The sequence below is a fragment of the Neolamprologus brichardi genome, chromosome 20 (assembly GCF_056152115.1).
Source record: "Neolamprologus brichardi isolate AB-2024 chromosome 20, ASM5615211v1, whole genome shotgun sequence".
In the NCBI taxonomy this organism is placed as follows: Eukaryota; Metazoa; Chordata; class Actinopteri; order Cichliformes; family Cichlidae; genus Neolamprologus; species Neolamprologus brichardi.
The window spans coordinates 825,993-851,483 of NC_142123.1; the positions used below are offsets into that span (position 1 = coordinate 825,993).

The following is a 25,491-nucleotide window of genomic DNA, read 5'->3' on the forward strand; positions in this document are numbered from 1 at the left end:
TCAGTCAGACCACTGCTGTGGATACAGAACAAGGCCCTGAGGGTCAGTGAGGCAGGAGAAAGCGTTTGGGGGAATCTTCTCGACTTCCAGCAGATTATTTTCGAGGTGGACTGAAGCCAAGGAGCCCGGATTGCGAGGGTGGCACACGCTCCACTGCCTCACCAGCCTATAATTGAAACATATGCACACTGAAGTTCAGGCAGACAATTTTCACTGTGAAATAACGCAGAAACCAAACATTCAAAAGTCTTAAAGCCGTATATAATGTAAAGATAAGAATTTGAATGTGTTCTTTGTTAAGCTCCTTAGAATCATTTCACAGGAAGCTACACCAGCAGAGCTAATGGTGTTAAGCAGGAAGCTCATCCCAGCATTATAGAAATCACATTCATGGAAAATCCAATTCTACCTGATCTGATTGTTGCTCAGTCTCAGCACCTGCAGGTTTTTAAACTGTCGGATGCAGCGAGGAACCTCTCCAAGGCGATTGTGGTCCAATAGGAGCTCACTCAGCGAGCGGTAAGATCCAACAAAAGAGAACTGTCCTATAGCGTCGCTGCTCAGGTCATTGTGGGACAGACGCAGGGACCGCAGGCCCGGCCGCAGGTGACGGAACGTGAAGGCTGGGATGTGACTGATGCTGTTGTGCTGGAGGCTCAGATTACGAAGAGGGCGCGGCAGGTTTAGAGGAACGGACGTGAACAGGTTGTGAGATAGATCCAAGGCTTCCAAGGACCTGAAGAAATACAGTGCAGAGAATAATCTCAGTCATATTTGCAAAAAACGTCCAATCAGTGATGAGATTGCTCAGAGACAACCTGTAGCTCCAAGTTTCCAGTGATATCACAGCACTTATGGCATCATGCTGAAGATCTCAGTGATCTCCCAACCTTTCTACTAGTGATCAGAGATGGGCAGTGTAATCCGATTACTTTTTTCAAGTAACGAGTAAAGTAAGGGATTACTATTGCAAAAAATTAGATTGCCGTTACTTTCCCGTAGGAACGCTGCGTTACTGCGTTACTAAAACAGTGATTTTTTTGCGAGAATGTCTCATGACAGTGACGTAAGCGAGTGCGACGTTCGTGACAACAGCTGTGTGCAGATCAACAATGGATCATATATCGAGTGCAGAGAGAGTATGAGCGTGCAGCGTTTAAAGCGTGGAAGTACTGACCTTACTTTGAGTTTGATTCCATAAAAAGTGACAAAAACATTAGTGTCCGTTGTGCGTGGGAAGAAAACTTCTTTTTACAGCGAAAAAAACCCTAAACTTCCAAACAAGCACCGAGTAGCTACGACGTAATGGGAAACTCACAGAGAAACTCGCGGATTCTTCCACTGACCGCTGCACACCTGCACCAGGGTAACCCTCCGCCTACCCCACTCCTGCTTTACAGGTGAAAATAGAGCAACAGGACCGCTAGTCTTTGACTTTATTTATTTTCTGCTGTGTTTTACTTGCATCTATTTGAAAGACTGAGTGTAAACACAAAAAATATTTTATTTTATGTGCTGGAATGTGCAGAAAATAGGTTTAAATGTTAAACTAATTTCTTCCAGTCAGAGAATGTTGCAGATAATTAAATGTTTGCTTGATGCATAAAGTTAAAAGATTAAAACTAACAAAACAAGTTTTAAAAAGAGACTTTTCCATTTGATTACATTTTGTATGATGATTATGTAGAAAAAGTAGAATTGGGCTGAAAGATCTATCACTTTATCACCTATTCAGGTTGTAAATCGTGTTGTTAAAAAGTAACTAAGTAACTAAGTAATTAATTACTTTTGAAAAGTAATCAGTAAAGTAACGGGATTACTTTTGGGGGGAAGTAATCAGTAATTAGTTACTGATTACTTTTTTCAAGTAACTTGACCAACACTGCTAGTGATAATGCTGAGGTTAGCTGCTCAGCAGAAGCGTCTGATGATGAAGTCTCTTAGGTTTTGCAGGTTTCCTGATTAAGTATGTCAATAGACCCACATCCACACTGACTCATAAACTTTTCTCTGCAGCTTTCATCTCATGTTTTATCATTTCTGGCCTCCTGCATTGCGCTGTTGGGGGAAAGGGAGGCGAGCCTGTGGGCTGGAATAGCAGCGTGCTCCAGCCAATAAAACAGCGGGGCCTGAGGGGTACGATGGCTGTTTGGGGGAGAATTTGAGGCAGAATTGCTGATAGAGCTTAGAAAATGTTTGGCTTATGGGAAACCTAAAGAATAGCCACAGAGATGGGACCAGATTTCTGAGGCCTGAGACAAAGACAATAATAATAATTCTGACTTATCAAAGCTGTCTTCAGGGTGCACTGCAGCACTGTGATTCAGTGTTTATTAGAAGGTCTTACACAGCTGTTTTGAGTTTACAGCACAGCTCGCAGCAGGAGACAAAACCTCATTTTCGGTTCTTCCTCCATTCACTGACATCACTGAACAAAAGACTCAGAAAACACTCAGGTGGCCAGTTAATGACTACAGATTGATGGGAAATGGGGCCCAATAAGTGAAGGCTTGTGGATGCTGAACACATTTGGGCCAACGCATGTCTGACTGATGCTGTCTGCTTCACAGTTACTAGTAGCTTACAATAGAAAGCTTACAGCTTACAATAAAACACAACTCTCCTTCTTTTGAGCATTACACCTTCAATAAATCACAGCACATATTTCCTCTTTTCCTATTAAATATAAAGAAACCAGGGTTTGCTCAAGACTTTGCACAGAATTCAAGTTTACTACCAACACATGTTTCCTATAGATTTGTCCGGGCTGTGCAAAATATTCACATTTTGTGTGTACGGTGAAATGCTCTAGAATACACAATAGTACACAATAAACGCTGTGACCCACTAACAGGCTCGGCTATTAAGGTGCGACTGTAAATATTCAGTAACAGAAGAACCAGAATAAGCTCTTTCAGTGTTTCATATGATGAAATAGTGCATTAGCACATGTAAGGGTGCTTGAAGGGTAACAATAAAATAAAAGCAGATTTAATCATTATTTGTTAGTTCGTCTTTTCCAAGAGTTACTTTTATTTACTGGCAATAAAAACTTTTTATGGTATATATCCAGTCCCTGTTCACATCATTAGTTTGCAACACAAAAAGATGTTGTTTTGTTTTTTTTAAAGGAGCATAGTTTATATTTGCTCAGAAGTATTTCTGGATCACACTACAGTGGTGCAACTGAAAGAAAAACACAGGAAAAGCAGCATCTGTGGAGATGGATGGAAACTGGATGTGGAAGTGCCAAAACCTGCAGTTCCTGTCCGGACCACTGGCTCCAAAAGTGAGTCAGACCTCATCAGTATTATATACAGAGATGGGCAGTAACGCGTTACTGTAATCCGATTACTTTTTTCAAGTAACGAGTAAAGTAAGGGATTACTATTGCAAAAACGGTAATTAGATTGCCGTTACTTTCCCGTAGGAACGCTGCGTTACTGCGTTACTAAAACCGTGATTTTTTGCGAGAATGTCTCATGACAGTGACGTAAGCGAGTGCGATGTTCGTGACAACAGCTGTGTGCAGATCAACAATGGATCATATATCGAGTGCAGAGAGAGTATGAGCGTGCAGCGTTTAAAGCGTGGAAGTACTGACCTTACTTTGAGTTTGATTCCATAAAAAGTGACAAAAACATTAGTGTCCGTTGTGCGTGGGAAGAAAACTTCTTTTTACAGCGAAAAAACCCCTAAACTTCCAAACAAGCACCGAGTAGCTACGACGTAATGGGAAACTCACAGAGAAACTCGCGGATTCTTCCACTGACCGCTGCACCAGTGTTGCCAACTCCTCAGTAAGGAAAATCGCTATTGGCTGTCCTAAAAGTCGCTAGAAGTCGCTAAAAGACGTCATCACCTAATTTGCATAATTGGTCATGCTAATGTAATTGTAACCTACGCTGCTGGAGAGAGAAATAACATCGTGGACGAGACATAAAGTGAGCAAAAAACGTCCTAAATGCATTTAGAATTTATTTAGAACTACAAATTAAATTTCTTTTAGCAATTATTGTTTTTTTAATGTCACAATTCCAACCCTGCTCCTTTACCCGGGCTTGGACCGGCAAAAGTGACCCGAAATAGGCTCTCTGGTGGAGTTACTTTGTGTGTGTGTGTGTGTGTGTTTATAAGTAGTTTTAAACCTGATCCACAAAACAGCATAAGAGTAAAAGAAGAACTGACTGCGTTACAGCACCCGCTGCTTGTTGAGAGTAAAAGCGATATGCGCTTTCACGTCTTTTTTTAGCGACTTTTTCTAGAAAAAAAGTCGCTAGGGGGTCTGAAAACTGGCTAAATATAGCGACAAAGTCGCTAAGTTGGCAACACTGCGCTGCACACCTGCACCAGGGTAACCCTCCGCCTACCCCACTCCTGCTTTACAGGTGAAAATAGAGCAACAGGACCGCTAGTCTTTGACTTTATTTATTTTCTGCTGTGTTTTACTTGCATCTATTTGAAAGACTGAGTGTAAACACAAAAAATATTTTATTTTATGTGCTGGAATGTGCAGAAAATAGGTTTAAATGTTAAACTAATTTCTTCCAGTCAGAGAATGTTGCATATAATTAAATGTTTGCTTGATGCATAAAGTTAAAAGATTAAAACTAATAAAACAAGTTTTAAAAAAGAGACTTTTCCATCTGATTACATTTTGTATGATTATTATGCAGAAAAAGTAGAATTGGGCTGAAAGATCTATCGCTTTATCACCTATTCAGGTTGTAAATCGTGTTTTTAAAAAGTAACTAATAATTAATTACTTTTGAAAATAAGTAATCAGTAAAGTAACGGGATTACTTTTGGGGGGAAGTAATCAGTAATTAGTTACTGATTACTTTTTTCAAGTAACTTGACCAACACTGATTATATAACACATTACTCTTACTGGTCTCTTTGATTGGCACGTGTGCCGACACAGATCACTATTGACCTCTCTGTTGTCTTTGATCTCCTGCTGCCTGTCATCCTTAATGACATTACCTGACAAACAATAAAGCCTGATGTGTGACACGGACTCTCCAACATGTCGGAGCAGTTTTGGTGAATAACAAACGTAGTCTGTGCACCAGTGCAGGGACACAGCTGGCCCAGCCGTAGGGTCGAGGCTTCAAAATGCAATTTGAAACCAATGAGTGACATCAATCTGTTATATACAGCTGTGTATCTAATCTGCATTAGAACGTCCTCCACCTCCATCATCTCTGAGAACAACTTTCAGAAACTTGGGGAAGCAGAGCAGCACACAAAGACACCACCACGCACTAAATGCAAGATTTTTCTGTGAATTTCTATTAAATTAAATAAATAAAAAAAGAGCAATTACTGTTCCCAGTTGAAACCATAAAACACATCACTATGCTTGTTTGTGTGTACCAGTTTAGACCAGTTGTGTGCAGCTGATTTGTATTCAAAAACTTTGCCAGTGAGCTCAGCAGCAGTCCACCAGTGTTTAAATACCACATGGTATTAATGAGTGGAGAGACACACAGTCCTCTCTTCTCAGAGACCTCCACCCGTTGGCTTGGCACCTACACAAAAACACAACAACACTCTCATTCGCACAACATGACATGAACTATGCGCATCCACAGAAACTAAATATGCTGGCAGACACAGATGGCATCAAGGAGGTGCAGCGAGGATGCAAATGCATGGATTTGAAATTGCTGATCACCCAAAAAGAAAAAGATACACAAACTATGATCAAATAGTCATGCACAAGCACGCAACACACAAGCTACTCCAGGCAACACACACGCACAATTCACACCAAAGCAAATGTTTTTGCTTTTCTTTTTTTCATTAAAAAAATCAAGTCTGTCTCAGTTTTATGCAAAGTCCAGTCCTGCAGCTACTCAGGGTGATGGTCTGCTTACAGCAGGTACTGCACTTACAGACACACACGGCTCCATTCATGAAAACCACAGCCGGGATTACACAGAGTAGTCGAAGCCTTTTGGACAAGTATCCAAGCCAGGCTCTGTGATTATGCTGAGCACACTTGAAAGTCTGCAGCTGGACTTGAAACTGCACCGATCGATGGATGACGGCACATTTATTAAAGCTGCGTGTGCACTTTTGTGCGCCCTGGATGTATTAACACTGGCTGATATCTGGAAGTATTTGAGACAGTCCCTCCAATCATTTTTTTAAATCGCTTGTCCAACTGGGGTCCTGAGGGGCTGGAGCCTCTGCCAGCTGCCATTGAAAGCACACAGAAGCATATTTGAAATCATTTACCGTATTACTCGAACAAATAACTGCAGCTGCTATAAATCGAAAGTGAGTTTTTACACTTGCTAAATGTTACGTGTTGCAACCACGCAGGAAACCCTTAAATGTGAACTGAAGATCACTTAAATGAAACGCAGCGGTCTTCACTTGATGTTAGTGTCATATGTTAGCCTCTGTGTGCACGTATAGAGTGTGTGCACGTATAGAGTGTGTGCACGTACAGAGTGTGTGCACGTATAGAGTGTGTGCACGTACAGAGTGTGTGCACGTACAGAGTGTGTGCACGTATAGAGTGTGTGCACGTACAGAGTGTGTGCACGTACAGAGTGTGTGCACGTACAGACTGTGTGCGCCGTGTTTGTTTCCCAGTTTATATAAGCTCATTACGAAACCAATTTGCGCCGGGCCAAATAAGAAAAAGGCTTTTGATACAAGTCGTATCAGGCTGAGACTCGTCACGATGCGACACACACATCTTTGGTGTGATGATCACTGAACCTGCACCTCCATGCAATCCGTCTGAGCCTGCAGCGACGATAAATATACACAGATCTCCCATGACAGCTTGTCTGTGCAAAATGACACAAATAATAAAAAAATAATGGAGAAAAATAACATTTGATGCGCCATAACAGCCATCTGTTTCAGCACAAACCACATTAAAAAAGACTCGACTTCTGTCAGTTATTATCTAATAGAGCTGGAGTGGCTGTTACTGGGTAGTTTTTAGTCGAAGATCCTTTTACACGAGTGTTAAGTCAAACCACAGAGCGCGCAATAAAACAAATCCATTATTACACAGAAATGTTTGGCAGCATAAACTACAGTCTGCAACCAGAAAGACATTATCAATGAAATATGATCATCTACAGACATTTGGGCGTCGTGATGCAAATCAGAAAATGCTCTGGTTTGAGATCAGGCACCGACACAGGCAGGTGTCAGGTGTGTGTGTCTGTTTTAGTTGTACAGCTGTGTTTTTGAACAGGCTGCTCATTGTGCCTGATAAGAGTCGATTCTAACTGCTTGTGCAACAGCATTAATTGTGTGCCAGCGCAGCTTCGCTTACATAACAAACATGTACAGGGATAAACAAAGGAAGGCACCGTTGTTGGAAGACGTATTGCGATGCATCGCTTAGCTAAAGGTTACATAACTCCGGCTACATCACCTCGTGAAAAACGAGTAATGCATTCATGTTCTTTTAACTGGAGCAAAACTTCATTTGATTTTCATCCTGAAACACACAAAGTAGATCCGATACACACCCTTTTTGTTTATGAGGACAACACCACTTTTGTACACTTCTGGTTTTTTACCAAGTTTATAAAAACAGCCTTCTCAGTGGTGTGCTTTAGATTAGCCCAGTTTGAGAACCTGAGCTCTATTAAAATGGTTTTGTGGATCCATCAGTGGCGTCCCAGTCCATGTACCAGGACATCCCTCAACAGGATAGTGTCACCACTGCGTTGGACTGTAGTGATGGTGTTAATCGCTTCTTAGTGCCTGGTTTCAATAATGCACACGAGCCCGGGAATTATGAACTGAATTATGAATCTTTGTTTCAGAGGATTTTGCATGTCATGCTCTCTTTTCCACCGTGGCGATGACAGAACCCATTCAGACGTGGTAGCATGCCCACCAAAGGAAAAAAAAGTGACTGAGACAGAATCACAAAATTGCTGGGCCCAAACCAGTATAGGAGAGGCCACCACAGCAACTTCAAAGCTGATCTGCTGACGCAGCAGCACATTTGTTTCCCACAGAAAAGAAAAACCTGCTGAGATGTAAGCTGGTTCTCAAACAGCACCACAGCGCTGTCTCCAGAGAGGCACTGAGCCAAGCACGAATCAGTGGAAACCAGGTATCCAAGTCAAACTGTGCAGCCATTTGCCTTTTTGTGGATACCTGCATTAATGATTGTCCTACTAAAAAAGTGACCCATCTCTAAATCTTACAAATCTCCCAAACTGAGTAATCCCTGTTTACCCAGCTGGGCTCGGTGTCTGCAACTTCCAGTCTGAAGGTGTTGAGCTCCTGGACACCGAGACTGCTACAGGTATGTTTTTCGTATTCTCCCTCAGCTTACGCATTGACGTAATCACGTCTTTGTGCTTAACAGGTCATTTTCTCAACATCTCACGCTGGTCTTTACTCTTTCATACAACATCAAGTGTCAGAGCTTTTTGATTGAGTCCAGTGAACTCAATAAGCAATGAAAGATTGTACTTGTAGACTCAAGGATCATTAAAAGAAGGATGTGAATACTTTAGTATACTGGATATTTTGTTTCTTTTCAAATAATATTACCTGTAGCTATAATTGTGTAGACTGATGAGGGGAAAGTAATGCATATGGGGAGGGGGGGGGGGGGGGGGAGGGGGACATCAGAGACATTTCACAGGCTCTGGAAATGTCCTGTTTTCATTACACATTATTTAAATACATAATGAGGTAAGTGAGCCCAGCTCCCTGTTACCTCGTTCTCCTCACTCAAACCTCGATCACCGAACTTGAAGCAAAGCAACACTGTGACACGAAACAGAAGCGCTCAGCCAACTGCAGTTCTTTTCACATTAAGCAATCCACTTTTGATCTTTGTTTTCTCAGCTTTTTCAGGCACTTTCTGTTTCTTAACATGCCTCAGTAGGACCACATGATGATATACTATTAAAGGTCTGCAGACAATCAGCTGGAAGGCTTCTGGTCTTGTTAGCGACCTCACTTATTGTCTCCTGCTGTATAAGCGGAGTTTAGGTCAAGCTGAGTTCATCCACTGTCTGCAGTCCTGCAGAAGCCTTAAAATCAAGGCCCAGCTACTGAGCCTGCAGACGCGATGAGAAGTTGATGCTCTCACGACTAATGAGGTCAAAGTGTCAGACATCAGAAACAAGCCTCATGAAGACTCAGTAGTTTGTTCGAATTTCCTCCAGTGAACTCCATCTTCCTGTCCTGAGTCTGTTTTGCATCTAGAAGATTACAAGAGTTCATCACTTCCTAAAGTTTTCCCAGACTGCATCTTCTCAAGTTAACGCTTCTGCTTTGTGCCCTATATACAAAATCTCCACAGCTTCACTTTCCTGCAACTCTCTTTTGCATTCTCTATTTCCTCAGTTTTCCCTGAGGCTCCCACTTTGGTTCGCAAGGATCCTAAGGAGCAAAAAAAAAAAGAAAAACCCACTGGAATTCACTATATTTAAACAGCACACACACAAACACAAATACACACATACAGATGCACACAGTTGCCCTCGCTCACACGCCTGCTCATCCAAGTACACAAGGTCAGCTGTCAAACGTGTGTGATATGTGAGCATACATGTGTTTGTCTGTGTGAGGAAGGCTGAGAGAGAAGCAGAAGAAGAAAACTGTCTGGCTTTGTGTGAATCAGTCTGAATGTCTGCTGAGAAAACACGTAGTGAAACTGATGTCCAACACTCCAAATGTGCTGTCATTGTAATCTGGATTGTTTCAGTCATTTTTAAGGCGTCAGCTTTAAACATCGATGATTTACTTTACTGTAAAAGTAAATTATTGCCTGTTTAAAAAAGTCTCATCGTTTATTGGAAATTTGTTACTTTGTATCTTTTAGTGGCCACTTTAACAAACGACAGCTGCGGTCTTCAGATTCCTAAGCAACACCAGGCTGCCCTCTGGTGGCTGATGGAGGAACTACATAACATTGGGTTGGATGGATGGACATACTTAAGACGCGTCCATGCGTGGGTGGCGATGTCTTGCTCATGCAGGCGGTTGTGCCTGAGTTCGAGCACTCTCAAATGAATGCAGCCCCTCAGCGCTTCCTCTGTCAGCTCCTCAATTAGATTTTCATTCATTCGCAGCGTCTACAGAAGGAGGAAGACAGAGACAGATGCTGAGGTGTCAGACATGTGACACAGTTTAAACTGAAAACAGTCAGTGAATATGCAAACGGTGTCAGAGAGTGTCTAACTCCAAGCAGTGAGAGAAAGAGGAAAAAATGACTGTGTGGTACATGTGCACCTGAAGAGAGGGAGGAAGGTTCGATGGTAGCGACCGGAAGTGATTGTTGCTCAGCTGCAGGTCAAGAAGTCTCTGTAGCGGCCTAAAAGCTGCAGGGGACACACTGGCTTTGTGAAGAGCATTTCCTCCCAGCTCTAGCTTCAGGAGATTCATCAAACCTATTAGGGAATAATACCTCTGATGTTACACCTGTTATAATCTTTACACATGACTGTGTTCTCACACACACACACACGATGTGTACCTTTGAAGCAGTGCGGTGTGAGTCCACTCAGCTTATTGTTTTTGATTTTCAGCTCCTGCAGAGATGAAGGCAGCGTCGGGATCACGGTGATGTGGTTGTCATCCAGATCCAGCTTCCTCAGAGAGGTCAGGTTCTGCATGAAATGAAACGCAGCACAAATAAATAAGTGTTGAGCAAAACTGGGATGATAAAATACACTAAACAGATACTTGTCTCCAAGTCCGTAATTTCCCATCCCTGCTTGCCAATCGGGATTTAATCACAGAGCTCACAGAAACACACCAAATGAAAGATGTCACATTTGTGCATCTCTTCCATTCATGGGATCTGTCCTCTCATATTTTTAGCAAAGCCACTGCGGGTGGCTCTTCAGTGAAAGCTGCTGTGGTTTTGATGAGTGAATAAAAGCAGTGGACAGGACTTCGCAGCATCCCTGCAGCCAGTCCATCAATCCTCTGTCATTACAGGGATGTGAGCAGGAACTGAAGAAGAATATTCCTCTAAAAATAATTTCCTCATATTCCCCACATCATTGGCTGCAGCTTTTTCCAACAGGTTCTTTCAGCCAATACCGTGACAGTATAGCAGTGGCAGTGTGTAATGATTGGTCAGAGTGTGGTAGGCTCCCTCGGTGTGGCCTGTGGTCTAAGAATAACCTCTGGTTTAAACCAGAGGTTATTCTTAGATGGATTAGTTAATGCTCTTTTATTACCATAATGATACAGGACATAGCCTGCTTTTTATTTTAATTAGATGCAAAGTGACCCATAAAATGTGCTTGTAAGTCAGAAAAGTACTGACAGGCGGAGGACTCTCTGTAAGAGTGAAGGCGGAGCTACTGAGGATAATGTCAGAGCAGTTCAACACGTCCACGTCAAAAGGAAGTCAAACAGGCTTCAGTTTCAGGCCTCGAGGCGTAAAGTTTTTGGCTTTTTGTTGACATGTGTGTTTGTCTCAGCTGGTGCTGTTTAAACACACCAAATAGTTCTTCCCACAATATTATTTGTGGCTCGAACTTACAGTGAATACAAACTTTGTCTCATTACGAAGGTAAACTACAGTCTGGCAAGACAAGCAGTATATTAAATGTTGTTGTTGTTGTCTACTGTAAATTATTTTATCACAGCAGACAACGAGAGAAGCAACACTGACTTCTCTAACAGAGTTCAGTCACTGTCAGTAACACTTGTTTGTTTTTCCCAGCCTGGATAAATAATACTTGATATTTCATCACAGTAAATATTTTCTAGAAAACAGCCAACAGACATGAAGTGCAGTTAAAAATATATAGTTAGAAAACTCATTGAGTGCAGGCAGAACAGGAAGTGCAAGTCTCCAACTGCAGTTGTAAGACGAGTGGGAGAAACTCTGCAGTCGAGCGGTGTTGGACAGGTTTGTGGTGGATTTTCACACTGCTATTACACACATATTACACACATATTACTATATATCACTATATATTACTACATATCACTCACTGGGACACAAACCTCAGTACAAGAGCAGTAAATTTAAGTCAGAGTAACCGCCACCCTTTACTGGTTTTACTTTACTTTTTCACTTTTTATATAAATAGATAAATAAAGGGATACAAATGTGTCACTTGTGAGTAATTGTGACAGTGTTACTCACAGAAAGCGGGTTTTGGCTGAACGAGTCATCATCCAGTATGTTTTGACTCAGGTCCAGCACGTCCAGGTTCAGCAGGCCCGAGAAAGCTCGCGCCGTGATGATGCTGATGTTGTTCTCTGAACATAAAGTCAGTCACATGACACTTCAATTTTCAATTTAAGGATTCACCAGCTGGCAGCATAATAATCCACGTGGTAATGTATTCCAGTAGTAAATTAAAAATATGGGCATCGATGGCTCACTAATGATGGCTGGGCTTCCTGAGCTCTGGTGTTTGCTCTTTTTTCTCTTTTTAATCTGTGAAATTTCTGTTCTGTGACTACAGCTGTACATATACCTGCTAAATCCACCTTCGTGGCTTCAAGGTTGTGGAAGCTCGGCAGGTGAGTGATGCCGATGCCCCTGCAGCTGATCTCTCTCTCGGTGCTCTGACACTTAATAGAATCACAAAACTTTATTAATGCCCAAGAAAATCATGCAATATGTAACAAGCAACTCTATAAAGTTAGAAACCGTTTCTGTTTGATTGCTGGGCGACTCAGTCGTTTCTTCCTCTGCTTCTTCTTCTTCTTCCTCCTCCCCCTCTTCTTCTTCTTCCTCCTCCTCCTCCCCCTCTTCTTCTTCTTCCTCCTCCTCCTCTTCTTCTTCTTCCTCCTTGGAAGAAAAGAACAACATTTAATTACACGGACAAATCAGTAAGTAAATAAGACAAGTTTAAAAAGATAACTAATATTACAAACTATAACCTCTTCTTCTTCCTCCTCCTCTTCATCATCATCATCGTCGTCGTCTTCATCGTCGTCGTCTTCATCTTCATCGTCATCATCCTCATCGTCCTCCTCCTCCTCCTCCTCATCATCATCCTCCTCTCGTGCTTTCCTGAGATCCATCAGCCTTTTCTTCTCAGCGTGGAGTTCCCTGAGTGCAGCCATAAGAGCGTTGCTGTCCTCGCCTCCTTTTCCACGCTTTCTCCAGCCGCCAACGGGTCGCCCCAAACCCGCCTACAGAAAGTAGCAGGAGACCATGACAGGAAACAGAGACACGTCTCACATAAGGACTGTGTGACTGTGTGTTACAGTTGCTGTGTGTTTCTGCTTTTTGTTTTGTTTCTGACAGGTGCACCAGTTTTACACCGCGCTTTTCTGTTTGTGCTCCTTTTGCTATATATTCACTCCTATTTTCCTAGAAATGAATCAATAGGCAGATAAAAGAAACACATGAAGAAGAGCCTTTTGGGAATTTTTAGAGCTTATCTTGGAAAAGCAAAATGTGTTCGGCACAACAATTCAGATCATAACATCTGATTACAAAAGCTGCCAGACAGCGACATGACCTAAAAGATGGTGTAATATGATTGTGTGTCATACTATTCTATATGCGATGGACTCCACTGTGGCTGCATGCTTCCTCCAGGCACTTCTCCTTCTTCTGATCGCCTCCAGGTCTCCAGAGCCAGTTTTTTCCTGCTTGATCACTTTCTCAGCATTTGCTTGGAGATGCTCATCCTCACTCTCTTCTTCACCGGGGTAACAGAAAACACAAATCAAACCAAAGATGCAGTCATGAAGGAATACACTGTTCGATTTTTAATCCTCTGTGTGCAAAATAGGTTAAAATTCTCCGTTATTAAGTGTTTATTAGCCGAGAGCGTGCAGACAAAAGTGGGCAGACTTTTAAAACTTACCAGCAGTGTGTGCGCCCGACACCGTCACCCCTGCGTTGATCCTTGGCGAAGGAACGGGTGCTATTTCTAATTCGGATATCTCAGCGGAGACTTGCATTAATGCATCCACGTCATGCCAAGAGTCCAAGTTTTGTTCTGATGACACTATTCCACTCAGACAGATGAACACGACCCACGTCCACGCTTGCATTGCTGTATATTTATACTCTAATCAAGCTTTTTTCTAATGCAGAGAAGCCCAAAGGGTTTAATTTCTAATCCTCAGAGCTGAAGCCAAGAAGAAGCATCAGAGCAGGAAGCGCAGATGGTTAGAAGTCTACTCAAAGAGCAGCAGACAGTTCTTCAGTAGAGCTTTGTGAATGCAGGGTGAACGCTGTGGTTTCCCTTCTGTTCTGAGTCACCTTGAAGCAGTGGTCAAACATATTGCACGAGCTCGCTGCTCAGAGGAAATGTTACAATGAAGAAAGAGAGAGAAAGAGGACGGGACATCCAGCAGGCGGAGAGGTGAAAAAATAAACTCTCAGTGTTAATAAAGAGCCTCGATTGTTGTACCGTGAAATACACAGACACACCCTGCTCCTCCTGGTCTCCACTTCATAACTGTCTGCGAACGTTGCGTGGAACAGCTTTTTCTCTCCTGGAGGAGACGCTGACAGGACGGTGGGGGGGTGATAGCACAGTAAGTTTTGCACACTGGTGATAGATTTGAGTCGTACAGTCTGTTGTGATTTGACAAATGCGTTTTTGTAAACCGCTGTCACTTTTGTGCTTTTTCTGGAGGGCATCAGAATGTTAGTGTGAGGATAGTCGACCTTGTCCAAGAGGAGACGGTTGGTACACAGTTCCCGTCGGAGGCAACCTTGTTTGGCAAACGTCCGCCAGCATCTACGTCTGAAGTCAAACATGAACCCTGAGTAATAAAAAGTGAGGACGTCTTTACTTTCTGCACGGCGGAGTGTGTACATCCTCACACTCGCCGTCTGCCCCTCACTGAGTGTGGAGCCAAACTGGGATGTTCGCTGTGGGGTGAAACCTCTTTATTTGCTCAGCAGACACACACAGTCGTGTTTTCATATCTTCGTGTGGACGTCTAATTGACATATTGCTTTCCCTCGCTGCCTAATCCTAACCCTGTCTTCAAACTCATGGGGCATTTTGTCCCCATACGTGACTGTTGGTCCCCACAAGTAGAGCAACTTTCCAATTTTTGGTCCACACATTTACACATACACAAACATTACATTCAGTCGAATGTGCTTCAAAACATCTTCTTAAATTAACACTACTGTAATATGCAATCAAATCTGCAGATTGTGCTGTTTTGTTGTTTTTCCACACCTGAGGAGAAACTGATGAGACAGCAGCAGAATGCAGACATATTCCAAATGGCACTCTGGACAAGTTGACACCAAACACTGAAACACGCAGGCCCTCGTGTGCTCCTCCAAAGTAAATAGCAACGTTTCCAAAGATGATTCATTTTTATATCTCGACAGGAACACGCTGTCATCTACAGACCACATTCAACCCCTTCATTGAGTGTGACAACACCCTGAATTTGCACAGCAACAAAGAGATGAGGAGTTGAGGACACGCAGCATAAACGCTAAGCTTACTTCTCTGACTTACATGTTTAAGAAACAGCGCATGTTTTATTATCCTTCCTGCGGATGACCAAGTTAATCTATTTCCTTTTCACTCTGAAGGAATATGTTAAAGTCAGCACGACCGCTTTCAGGTTTGTAACATCTCTGACACCAGTTTGCCAAATGCTAAATGTAAACTAAACATCTGCAGTCACGAAGCATCTGAGGTGACAGTGAGGCAGTTACTGAAATAACGAAGCTTTTATGCTCACAACTGAACGGCATTTCAAATCAGATATGTTTATTAGGCCGATTGTGGCTCAAGAGCTGGCAGTTCGTCTTGTAATCGGAAGGTTGCCGGTTCGAGCCCCGGCTCCAACAGTCTCCGTCGTTGTGTCCTTGGGCAAGACACCCGTTGCCTACTGGTGGTGGTCAGAGGGCCCGGTGGTGCCAGTGTCCAGCAGCCTCTGTCAGTGCGGCCCAGGGTGGCTGTGGCTACAATGTAGCACCAGTGTATTAATGGGTGGATGTGTAAAGCGCTTTGGGGTCCACAGGGACGGAGTAAAGCGCTGTACAGATACAAATACAGGCCATTTACCATTTCATAAATACCTAAGGAGTTAGGAACAAAGAATGGCGCATTGTTTAGGGCAGTGGTTCCCAAACTTTTTTCGCTGGGCCCCCCTTTGTTTTACAGAAAAATCCCCCCCGTGCGCGCACATACGCACGCACTAACACATCCTCCAACCACACGCACCCATATTTTGCTCAGTTGCGGTTTATTTCACACCTCAAACATTTAGTTAACAATTAAACAAATACAAGTAACCTGCAGGTAGTAAGAAATTAAACTACGAACTCTTTTATGCTGCGTCCACACCTACATGGGTGTTTTTGAACACGCAGCTGTTTCGTCCACGTAAACGGCGTTTCAAATCACCGAAAACTGAGATTTTTCATAACTCATTTTTTGCGTTTATTTGTGGACGAGGAATACAGAGTTCATCATGCAACAAGGTATGTGCCTTTTTCACGTCACGCTGTGCGCCACGTTATTGTTTACATGGGATGAAGAGCAGAATGGCAGACAGTCAGATTAACAGTATTTTGTCTGCAGGTTTTACACGCAGTTACTGTCCCTCCGTTTACAAAGGCAGAGGCGTCACTGTGTGATTATTTTACATGTAGTTGTGTTTTTTTTCCTGTGTAATAATCTTCAACATTGCTATCAATACATTTTTCAAAAAAATGCCTCTGTGTGCAAAATGGGTTTAAAAACACAAACAGCTGTGGGATCCTGTTTGTCTGTGATGTAAACAGCCCAGCGCTGCTCCCCACGCAGGGAAACTAATCCTGCAGGGAGACCTACCTCTGCACCTGTGCAGGTGAAGCCAAAGGGAAGATTTGCTTCACCAGATTTTCTAGTCTTTGGTTTAGAATGAAGTTGGTTTGGAAACATATTCAGCGATGCTTCATCTCCTGCTTTGCATTTGTGTGGGCGCCCCGTGCTAGCAGTGACCAAGCCTGTTTTTTTTTTTTTTTTAATTTGTTTTTTTCCCCCCTTTCATTCTGCGCCCCCCCACCCCCACCCGGGGGGCGGGCCCCACACTTTGGGAAGGTCTGGTTTAGGGAAAATGAGAGGTAAGTGTGGAGGCTTAGAGTATGAAGGAACCCAGGACCCACTGCACTAATGTGAGGTCCAACAATAGGTTTAAGGATTTCATCTTGATAACTAAAGGCAGTCAGGGTGCTGTTGGTGTGTGTCTCTGTGGAAATGCCTTCCTGGACAACTACTTACACACCACAGAACTGGTCAAGCTTAAATGATGTTACATGAACTTTGTCTCCTGGATTCTGCTCCATACTCTGGTATTGCTAGAAGGTTTGCTGTGTTTTCTACCACAAACATGTGTCCTCCTGCAGGGGTCGGACTAACTGTGCAACCTCTTTATGGTCCAGATATCACTTCATGTGAGCCCTTCAGAATCCACTTCTGTTATTCATAGACTAACTTAAGTTTATTTAAAATGAAGCCATTCATATTTTCACCTTCACACTGAATAAATCATTTTGATCTTTTATAACTTCATTACAACAATTCATTTTTCGTGTGTGTGTTGGATTTTTAACCAGTGGAAACTTTCATTGTTGACGTTTACGACTGCTGGTCCACACTTTGGCCTCGGCTGACATAAATAAACACAGACAAACAGCTTTGGGAGAATTATTTTTAATTCAACACTACAGCAGTGACAGCATCTCTGTGACCTTAAGCGCTGGAAATGTTGAGCGACACCCGTGTGGTCCGGAAACATTAGTGGGATGTTTAAAAACGGAATAGCCAAGCACTGAAGGCAGTTACTGAACACAATTACAAAAGTAATCTAGTAAATTATGACGAGCAGTAACAGCGCTTCTTATAGAAAACAGGTTTGACTACCAGCTGAGAGTGAGGACAATAGGAACGCTGCCAGGAATGTGAAAGTACTGATGGTTGGAACCACAGATGTTGAAGCCCATCCATCACGAGGACACGTTGCTGTATGACGAGCTTTTCATCAGCGTAACACTTTACAGTATTCAGTGATGCTGTTAACTGTGCACCTTACAAGACTCTGAAAACATGTATAACAGGAAACAGCAGAACCCATCTGGAGGGAGGGATACTAAAAGGTGCACATAGGGGAGGAGCATCAGCACTACAGGCTATGACCGCACTGCACTCGTCTCTGATATTAATACAGGGTTAACACAGCTCAAGTGGGAACTGAAAGTTGGGTTTTCCATGGTTGTGCCTGTAGCTGCAAGTTTGTTGTGATTTAGAGAAAAAAACCGAGAAGGGAAAATGAAGAATGAAGTGCAGTTCTTAGTTTGCGAAGGTCTGAGTCACAGCTTCAGCAATATACTTAGCACTGATGCCAAAGATGTCCAGAAGCTCTTGAGGCTTTCCGCTGCGGGGAACACCGGTCACTGCCAGACGCGTCACAACAATACCAGGCTCACCTCCCACTGCCGACAGCACCGCCTCACCAAGACCACCTGGACAAAGATGGACCGTCAGGAGGAATGAATGCATAAAGGTGATGTTGGCATTTCTTTTAAATGACAACACAGCCAAAGGAAAAGAGCAAATAATGATATGATGATGCTGCTTTATTCAAGTTGTTTTTTAAAACCAAACCCATCTAACGTCTAGGAGCCATAGTTGTTGCCTCCATAAGAAGATCCCTGCCTGCTTTCTGTATGCACAGACTCATGAACTCAGCCTACCCTCCTTGTAGTGGTCCTCCACAGTGATGATCTGTCCCCTTGTTGCTCGGGCACTGGCCAGAATGGTAGCAGCATCCAGGGGCTTGATGGTGAACGGGTCAATCACACGGATGTTCTTTCCTATAAGAATGCATAAGGAAATTAATTTACAGGTTTATAGAGGCTACAGTGGTTCACTGGCCAGTTGAGGAGGCCCTGCATTAAGCCCTGTGTGTCCTCATAACAATAGCAGCAGGTGTCAACTAGAGGGCAGTGTGGGTCACCTTTAGCAGCCAGCGTATCAGCAGCAGCAAGGGCCTCGTGCAGAGTAACGCCAGCTCCAATGACGGTCACCTGGTCATCATCAGACTGGCGAACCACCTGACCACAGAGATATTATAGATGTATAAACATTTTTGGGGGTGGGCATTTTGGTATGAAGACTGACTGCATTAGATTTATAGCGATTAAAAAAGTTACCTTGGCTACGCCCACTTCAAACTTCTCATCTGGGGAATAGATGACTGCAGTGGCTGGTCTGCTTGTACGGATGAAACATATACCCTGGAAATGGAAAGTGCATTACAATATATTAACTGCTCTGCAACAGGATGAAGACATCTTGGACAAGCTACCACCAGGTGGCCACCAACCTTTGTGTTGGATGACAGTTCAACAGCTCTCTCTGTGGACACGGCGTCACTGGGGTAAAACACGGTACATGTTGGGATGGCGCGGAACATGGCCAAGTCCTCGAGCGCCATCTGGGACGGACCGTCCTCACCTGAAGCCAGAATACAATGAGTCGATGACAGACACTCACACCTGCACCGCTCAATAGAAATCCAGTAGATGAACAGCTTACCGATGGAGACTCCGCAGTGAGACCCCACCAGGTTGACGTTCGTCTGAGAGATGGCTCCCATACGAATCTGGTCATAGGCCCTGGAGAAAAATGCTGCAAATGTGCTGGCAAATGCAACAGCGCGGTCACGGCTGGCGCAGCCAATAGCCACTCCCACCTGCGGTAGTAAGGAGAGACATCAGCAACACTTTAGTTTAAAGTACTCGTCTTTCATAACTGTTACAGGATTAATAGGTTGACTAATAGTTAGCAGCACGGTTAAAACAGACCACGGATGAGGGAAGGTCAGCCTGAGCACTGAAGGATAGTTTACCATATTCTGTTCAGCGATGAAGCACTCGATGTAGCGATCAGGGAAGGCTTTCTTGAAGGTCTCTGAGAAAGTAGAGTTTTTAGTGTCTCCGTCGAGTGCCACCACTCTCTGGCTTGCCTGGCCCAGTTTTTTCAGCGCCACACCGTACGCCTGCCTCGTTGCCATCTAACAGAAAATACAACAGAGGTTAAGCAACAAACAGCCTTGATTGCTATGCTTAGCTACTTTAACACTCATGTGAAAAAGAAGCTTTACCAACATGATGAGTCCAGCACAATATTCTGCAGCCACAATAATTCACACACATCAGTTTTGAAATCGTGTTCATTTCAGACAGCATCGCCCCGCAGTTAGCAAAAGCTGCAAAAAGCAAACTACATCCGATGTTTCACAGGTTCATGTGTGGAAAGTCTGAGATTTACTTCTAGCTGAAGAAAGTTGTACTGCTGTAAAAACTGGTGCAGCCTCTTTATAACATAGGAACAAAAATGTAAACGGTTTTCACGATCATTCAAAATCATAATGACAGTTAAAACGTGCTTAATCTTCCAGCTCTGACATGTGTGGGGATATAAAACAAACATAATCCTTCAGTGTAATATGAAACAGCACACTGGGATTCTGACACAGTCATTTAAGCCCTGTACACACCGTCTGTACAAATACTGCATGTGCACTTGTACAAATACTGCATGTGCACTTGTACAAATACTGCATGTGCACTTGTACAAATACTGCATGTGCACTTGTACAAATACTGCATGTGCACTTGTACAAATACTGCATGTGCACTTGTACAAATACTGCATGTGCACTTCAAAGGTATTTGAGGTTAACGTTGCACAATACTGCACATGATGCCATTACTAGATAACTGCAGAGTGGGGGTCATGTTAGCAGTGCTAGTAGCACCAGTCTTCTCTTATTCCAGGTTATTGTGGAAATGCACTCTTTAGTTAAGCCATAATAATTTGACCCAGCCCAGATTCACCAGTTTCTTTCTAGGTTAAAATAGTGCCAAACTGCTCTAATTTCACAATTCTGGTTTACAACAGCTCAGTAAAATCTCAGTCCCAAGGATTAAGCAAAGTCTACATTAAATTGTGAAGAATTTGTTTAACCTTTTAGTTTCTGGTGTCCACTAACCAGAGTGGTAAACTTTAAACTAGTTTTCTAATCAACTACATCCCTAGATAAGAAGAATTTGCTAGTCAATACTGATGTCCGTGTCTCTGCTGTATCTGCAGGTAAACACTGCAAAGTTTCTCAGTATCTTTAACCTAGCAGGAGTCTGCATGTAGCTGAGCGGACAAAAAGCAAAGGAAAGTTAAATTATATTTAATTTATTTAATTATATAAAGACCCTTAAGTGTGGACAAGTGTTCCAGGTGGTGTTTTTGTGCCATATTAGTAATGAAACAGCCTCCACTCATGCTAAATAACATTCATGCTGACAGCTGTATCGGTAAACTTTAAACTGCTGACCACTCAGTGTTGAGTGACTTTGGACCCATTACTCCAAAAGATCCCAACTCAAAAACTAAAAACTGGACAAACAAGCAACTCTGAAGGTACCTTGTCTCCCTTCTTGTATTCTGGAGGTGAAGGCAGTGAGATGGGGCTAAGATCAGCTGGCGCTGTATCGTCATTGGGCAGATCAGGGCAGAGCGTTTTGTTGGGCACCTGGATCTGTGACTGCAGATCTTTCAGGATTTCATCCACCCTGTCCTTGGGGATCGGCTTTCCATGCCAGTTCTCCAAATCCTCAATACCTACAGTTAAGTGGCAAATAAGTCATGTTTAATATTCAGAGAACAGTTCTAACTAGATACAGTAAATAAGCACAAAAACAGTTGTTCACACCAACCTTTGAGGCCTCTGCCCTTGAATGTCTTGGCAACAATGCAGGTCGGTTTGCCTTTGACCTGCTGAGCCTGCCAGAAAGCTTTGCACAGCTCCTCCACATCATGTCCATCCACAACATACGTGTTCCACCTGCACACACAGAACGTTATTAACATCTGAACATGTCTGTAGACCATCAAAGAGCAGATACAGGGAAAGAAAAATATAAGGTCAAGTTCGGACAGTTTGTTTCTGCAGGTTATGAGATGAGATAAATGACGTGCTGACCCAAAGGCTTCACAACGTTTGCGGTAGATCTCCATGTCGTGCTTCAGAGGCGCGGGCTCGCTCTGACCAAGCCGATTAACATCCAGGATCGCCACCAGGTTGTCCAGCTGGTAGTGGGAACCAAAGGCCATGGCCTCCCAAACTGAGCCCTCTGAGCACTCGCCATCTCCCAGCATGCAGTACACACGATAACTACAACAGTCAGTTAATAACAGACATGAGAACTTCCATAATATCTACTTTGAGAACTTTTCTGTTGCTGCAGTGCAACAGATCATGCTTCACAACAACAACAGTAACAGGATTTCACCACTGCAGAAACGTCCTAGTTAGAGTAAATACGACTGCTTTTAAGTGGTCTTGAGCAAATGAGAGTATAAAGCATCCACTTTAGATTAACACCACACACTGACAACTGTGCAAGAATGTTTCAGGTAAGCCTGTGCAAGTTCTAAAGAAATGTTTGATAGTCTTATGATTTGACACTGATACATAAACACACTGACCTGGATTTGTCAAAGTGTTTGCCGGTATAGGCCATCCCACATGCAGCCCCAAGACCCTGTCCCAGAGATCCAGTAGCTACATCAACAAATTCCAATTTCTGTGTTTGAAAAGAAGAATTGGAAAGAAGGAAAGTTTTACATCATACAGAGAGTGGCTTGCACACAATTTTGTCTTTTTCTTCCAAATAAAAACCAGAATGGGTCTCAAGATTCCCAACTCACTGGGGTGGGGTGTCCCTCCAAGTCAGAATCAATCTTACGCAGGTTAACCAGCTCAGACTCTTTCACAAAACCTGCCTCTGCCCAGGCAGCATACAGGACAGGTGCAGCATGACCCTGGCAATAAGAAGGAGAGTGATAACAGATCTCAGGTTTGCTGACCAAATACACAGCAATTAATCTCAATTAAAGGATATGCACCTACCTTTGAGAGAACAAAGCGGTCGTTACACTGATTGCGAGGATCATCCGTTTTGTAGCGCATGGCGTGGAAAAAGAGCACGGACATGAGCTCCGCTGCACTGCAACATGACGTGGGATGACTGGAGAGAGAGAACAGAAAAGCTACTGTGACAGTATAAATGCCAACGGGTTAGAAAGAGAAGAAACTCCACCCAAAGTGCATAAACATGCATGTGTTGCTGCACTAAAAAAAGAACAAAAAAAAACACAAAAACAAACGCTCAGTTTTAGTTTTACAAGACACAGCAAACATTTAATATGCCAAACGATGATGCTCTTTAGCACAAGTCATATATTGTTAATTGTTATGTATTTTTAGACCATCACTGCCTCAGGAAGGCAGCCAGGTTACCACACTTCAGAGGAAAAACAATCTTGTGAAACTGTTAGTTGCTACACAGTCGTCGAGTACTGTAACCATTTAGAAACTCCACATTGCCCAACACATCTCAGCTTCCCTGTGCAGGTTAAATCACATATCAACCATGCTTGGAACAACTGATCCAATCTGAACAAACATCATTAAAATAACTCAACGCTCCGTTTACCACGTGTTCTTCTGTTGAGAGACAACCTGCTGAGAAATGAAGGAGAGTCAGAAAAACCACAAGAAAAAGAAAGAGGCACAAGTGTAACTTTCTTTGACTGTTGAGGAACAATGCTCCTCAAGGAGTCCTTTGTTTAAAAGGGATATAATCTTTATAAAGCCCTCATAGTATAGTTAGAATAAACTCCTGCATTTCCTTGTCAAGAAACAAAAGGAAACAGGTTAGTCAACTGTCTACTAAGGCTGCATTTGAGATTATGAAAAAGAAATAAAAAAAATTGCACAATGCAGCCAACTGGCTGAGGGATAACTGTAAGAGAATCAAGCACAAACTAAAGCATCTGGCCAGGTGACTGACAAAAATAAAGCTGAGGGTTTTTACTGCCTCTTTGATTCCAACATCCACTTTTCTGTCTCAGATTTGATGTTATGAAGCAAGATATGCGACTCTAAGCTTTAGTCTGCTCACACAAGTCTAAACAAAGTGTTGTGATGTATGTGAAATGTAGTAGATGACTTGATTAGCGCCAACACACAAACTATGGTTTGAGTTTTGGATATTGTAATCCTTGTATAGATCCATTTGCTCTCTAAAGTGAACATTAACAGAGCAAAGGGCGCTCACACTAATCCCTATAAGCTACACCCTCGTCAACTCCTACTTCCCGCTTGGACTCGAATCAACCTATTGGGTTACTTCCCGACAGTGACACGGAAGATATCAGCGATAGCTCAAAAAGACAATTCTGGCATTCTGGGAACGCCAATATTTATGATAAAGTATTACCACAACCCCCTTCCCAATAGCCATTTCCCAGACTTACCATACTTTACGCAGATATCCTCAAGCTGGCGATTTGACCGACTAAGAGCCAGCAGCAAAGCTCAGCCTCAAACCAACCAAGAGATCCATCCTTTCCTATCATCATGTGATTTCTGTTAGCTAGTAAACGCCTGTTGATGTTCATAACCACTTGACTTAAAGTGTTATAAGCATGTATGCTAGGCTAGAGTGCCTAAGAGTCTAGCTACCAGTAAATAAGGCCGTCATTTATTTAGAAAAAACTAAACAAACACTGTTAGCATATGGTAGCCTTAGCAATAGCTGTAGGCTCGGCTACCCTCAAGTCACAGCGTAACTTATTAAAACGTTTCGCAGAGCAGTCGCAGAACATTAGGTAGCAAACGTGCTGCTAGCGGCTTGCCGTGGCTCGGAAACCGCGTGAATTTAATCTGCAGCACGTGCAACCAGGCCCACAGGTAGTGCACGCCTTCGCCCCAGTAACCTTATAGCACAAACTATATATATGTGTGTGTTTTTAATCGTATACAGGATTTATTTAATGTTCCAGCTAATGTTTGCAACTCTGAACAACTTACCCTGAGTTAGAGGCGCATGTTGCCTTGATGGAGTTGATCCTGAGCTTGTTAGCGACGTCCTTCAGTCCTTGCAGAGTCTTTTCATCGGGTTTGTGGTAGCTAGTCATGGTTTATGGACGTATGGTCGTCTGCTTCAGGTGGTAATCGTGGTTAATTCAGTGCGAAGGCTGCTTCCCCGGTGTCGTCGTGTCAACGCTGGGCCACTGAGCTGCTAGCTGCCCGGTGTTAAGTACAGGAGAGGAGGGGGAGATGTCGCACAGGACGGGTTTTGTTTCCTCGAACAGCCACGCCCACCAAATCAAACCATTGGAGGGAGAGTGGCGGTTCAAGCCGCCCTCGTCAGTCCCTCTCAGCGTGTTCAAGATACAAATCTGATGTTGCTTCATTAAAATCAGTACATTTCCAGAATAACAGTAACAAAAGCGTGGACCCCTATTCTATTATGGAAAATACAGGTATCCACAAGTGGAGCTGCACTGCACTGATGTGCGAACAGCTACCGCTTTCTTAACTTACTATGTATGTTTTCTTCAAGTGGGACGTTAACGTCCTGGTTATATTTATGGAATGATGATGGTGTGTTTAAATGCCAGTCAAACAAACGCAGGATCTGATTCCGAAATCAGGCCCATAATGTCACTGTCCCCT

General features: G+C 43.1%; 2 protein-coding genes across 2 annotated transcripts; both read right to left on the reverse strand.

Moving 5' to 3' along the window:
* On the reverse strand, positions 1–13,992 carry si:dkey-32e6.6 (extracellular matrix protein 2). The gene is made up of 11 exons (XM_087833510.1): positions 13,803–13,992; positions 13,486–13,634; positions 12,865–13,119; positions 12,632–12,769; positions 12,456–12,552; positions 12,119–12,234; positions 10,487–10,619; positions 10,243–10,400; positions 9,946–10,085; positions 410–736; positions 1–166 (listed from the first exon to the last, which is right to left on the reverse strand). The coding sequence occupies exons 1-11, from the start codon at positions 13,990–13,992 to the stop codon at positions 1–3; spliced, it is 1,869 nt and encodes a 622-aa protein (XP_087689636.1).
* A 3,610-nt stretch (positions 13,993–17,602) lies between these two features.
* tktb (transketolase b) lies at positions 17,603–25,099 on the reverse strand. Its single transcript, XM_087833939.1, has 14 exons — positions 24,844–25,099; positions 22,879–22,996; positions 22,677–22,790; positions 22,455–22,552; positions 21,949–22,140; positions 21,683–21,810; positions 21,391–21,587; positions 19,816–19,980; positions 19,503–19,659; positions 19,291–19,421; positions 19,118–19,201; positions 18,922–19,018; positions 18,659–18,778; positions 17,603–18,427 (listed from the first exon to the last, which is right to left on the reverse strand). Exons 1-14 carry the CDS (start codon positions 24,948–24,950, stop codon positions 18,255–18,257), a joined length of 1,881 nt encoding a protein of 626 aa, XP_087690065.1. The 5' UTR covers positions 24,951–25,099; the 3' UTR covers positions 17,603–18,254.
* Positions 25,100–25,491: the final 392 nt, after the last annotated feature.